Source organism: Corylus avellana, chromosome ca8 (genome assembly GCF_901000735.1).
Source record: "Corylus avellana chromosome ca8, CavTom2PMs-1.0".
In the NCBI taxonomy this organism is placed as follows: domain Eukaryota; kingdom Viridiplantae; phylum Streptophyta; class Magnoliopsida; order Fagales; family Betulaceae; genus Corylus; species Corylus avellana.
In genome coordinates this window covers 17,876,158-17,878,914 of record NC_081548.1, presented here as the reverse complement: position 1 = coordinate 17,878,914, position 2,757 = coordinate 17,876,158, and the positions used below count along the sequence as shown (strand labels likewise).

The following is a 2,757-nucleotide window of genomic DNA, read 5'->3' as shown; positions in this document are numbered from 1 at the left end:
TGGATGCAACTTCTACAGAAAGGACACAATAGTAAATACAATACAATCACTTAATGCGTTTTCCCCCATAACCTTCCTTTCAGGAAGAAAAGTCAAAATGGTTTTCTCAATACCACGAAATTGACAACTAATGCGTTTCCTCTAAGGAAGCCATGAATTTATTAATAAGCCTTCTTGCACACTCTCCATAGCTCCCAAGGATTGAATAACCAAACAGGAATCATGAAGAGCGCAAGGCCGGACCGGCGAAGCTTTATACTTTCTTCCTTCTTCTTCATCTTGTTCCTCTGCGTCTTAGCTTCCATCAATGAAGTCCGATTCGATAGCCTGCTCAAGTTTGGCCAGTGTGCACTATCCAACACGCCTTCATCAAATAATTCCTCGCCCTCCGCTAATTCTTCCCTGGACGACATCCGGATACTCATCGGCATCCTCACGCTCCCGGACCAGTACAACCGCCGCCACTTCCTCCGCCTCATTTACGGCACCCAGACCCCAGCGGGCGCCAGAGTCGACGTGAAGTTCGTCTTCTGCAACCTAACAAAAGAAGACCAAAAGGTACGTACCATACTTACCATGTTAAGAGCATGTTTAAAATTATATTCGAGAAATATAGCTTTTAAGTCAAAAAGTGTTTTTTAACAAAAATTTTATTTTAAAGCTTTTGTCAAAAATGTATTTTATCCATTTTTAAGGCATGTTTGAGATTGCATTTGAGGGGTCTAAAAGTACATTTAACACTCAAAAAGTTAATTTGAAGAAAAAAAGTACTCTAAAAAAAATTAAAAGCACTTTTAATGGTACAAAAAGCCTAAAAATGATCAAAACGCACTTTTGGCAAACACTTCACTTAAAAGTTATATTTATCAAATGCAATCTTAGAGCATTCCCAATAGAGGAGTCAAATAGTACTTTTATCTAAAATGATTAATCAATTTGTAAAAAAACCCCCAAATTGGATTTGCTAAAAAAAAAAATGCAAAAATGGATATTTGATTAGATTAGCCTAAAAAAAGCTACATATAGCAGCACTTTTCAAGTGAATCATTTTATTTTTTATTGTTTCTCTCACCTATTTTTTTTTTCCCCCAAAACTTTTCTCACTTTTCAATGGATCATTTTGAGAATATTTTTTTCACAATTTTTAATAAAAATATATTAAAAAGATATTTAAATGATATAGATAAAAATATAGCTAATCGGATATAGGAGGCCTTTAAAAATTCATTAGTTAAACTAGATAAAGTGAATTTTGATGAGCTATTTTGCATAAAAATTTAGCTCCTCCATTGGGAATGCTCTTAGGTTTTTTAAACCCTTAAAAGTGCTTTCAATTTTTTTTATCAAACGGGTATTTTTTTAACGGATTTTTTGAGTGTTAAACGCACTTTTAAGCCTCTCAAACATACACTAAAATATGCCTTAAATCGTCGCTTATCCGAAAAACTTAAACTGAGCATTTAATTTACATATATTTTATTAGGTACTCGTCGCGTTAGAGATAATGCGTTACGACGATATCATAATCCTTGACTGCAAAGAGAACATGAACAAGGGCAAGACTTACACATACTTTTCAAGCTTGCCAGAAATGCTGAGAGACACAGATGAAAATAGCACTACTCCTTACCCTCCATACCATTATGTGATGAAAACGGACGATGATTCTTATTTTAGGCTGAATAATTTAGTGGATTCTTTGAGGGAATTACCTAGAGAAGATTTGTACTATGGCTATGTAATCCCATGCCCTAGCATGGATCCTTTTGTGCATTATATGTCAGGAATGGGGTATTTGATTTCATGGGATTTGGTGGAGTGGATAAGGGAATCTGAAATTCCCAAAAACCACTTGGAAGGGCCTGAGGATAAGACTTTTGGGGATTGGATCCGGGAAGGGCATCGTGGGAAGAACAGGTTCAACGCCAAGTGGTCGATGTACAATTTTCCGGAGCCGGCGACGGGGTGCACGCATGAGCTGTGGCCGGACACGATTGCGGTTCATTTGTTGAAGAACCAGGAGAAGTGGATTCGGACGTTGAAGTATTTCAATGTGACTGATAATTTGAAACCATCGAAATTGTATCATATACCTTGAGTCTTGAGGATTAATTAATATACGTATACCCTACAATTTTTATTCTTTTATTTGGAGAATTTAATTTATACAAATCTGGTGGGTGTAATATGATTTTTGACATTTCATGTGACTTTCACCAACCATTTCATTTTGATCATGTTTAATGGGCAAAATATTTCATTAGTTTTGTGTCCCGAATTTTTCAAATTAATATATATATATTAATTTGCGCCTACGATGTAACTTTTTGGGGTAACTTCACTTTAAATCATTGAATTAGCGCGCGATTTGACAAGCTCCTCAAACTTCAGAACCTTTAAATAAGGGCATTTTAGGAATTTCACACCCTTCCGTTAGGATTTAACAGAAATTCCTAAAGGAATGTGGTAACTGAAACGAAACAAAAGTTCGATACACCAAAGTGAGAGACTTTGAAGATTGTGAGGTGTTTGTAAAAGGCGCATAAGTTCAAGGGGGTAAGTGAAGTTTCCCCGAGCAGTTTTATCAATCACCTCTTCAGCTCTTGAAAACTTGTCTCGCACTCGTTCGTCCAAACATAGTGAGTGTTCCTTCTAGTCGCCCTGACAGCTTCGAGAAACCTTCAATGAAGCGTCGGTAGTAACCAATGAGCGCTAGGAAACTCTAAATCTCAAACAAGTTGGTTGGCCTGGTCCATT

At 36.6% G+C, this 2,757-nt stretch overlaps 1 protein-coding gene across 1 annotated transcript; it reads left to right on the top strand.

The window, feature by feature from the left end:
• The first annotated feature begins 222 nt into the window (after positions 1-222).
• LOC132189114 (hydroxyproline O-galactosyltransferase GALT3-like) lies at positions 223-2,098 on the top strand. The gene is made up of 2 exons (XM_059603646.1): positions 223-558; positions 1,484-2,098. The coding sequence occupies exons 1-2, from the start codon at positions 223-225 to the stop codon at positions 2,096-2,098; spliced, it is 951 nt and encodes a 316-aa protein (XP_059459629.1).
• The last annotated feature ends 659 nt before the right edge of the window (positions 2,099-2,757 follow it).

Bases quoted from the DNA above. Each gene is read 5' to 3' on its own strand.
- LOC132189114 (XM_059603646.1), top strand. From the start codon at position 223: ATGAAGAGCGCAAGGCCGGACCGGCGAAGCTTTATACTTTCTTCCTTC. The intron at 559-1,483 runs GTACGTACCATA...ATATTTTATTAG, and splicing joins TAACAAAAGAAGACCAAAAG to GTACTCGTCGCGTTAGAGAT.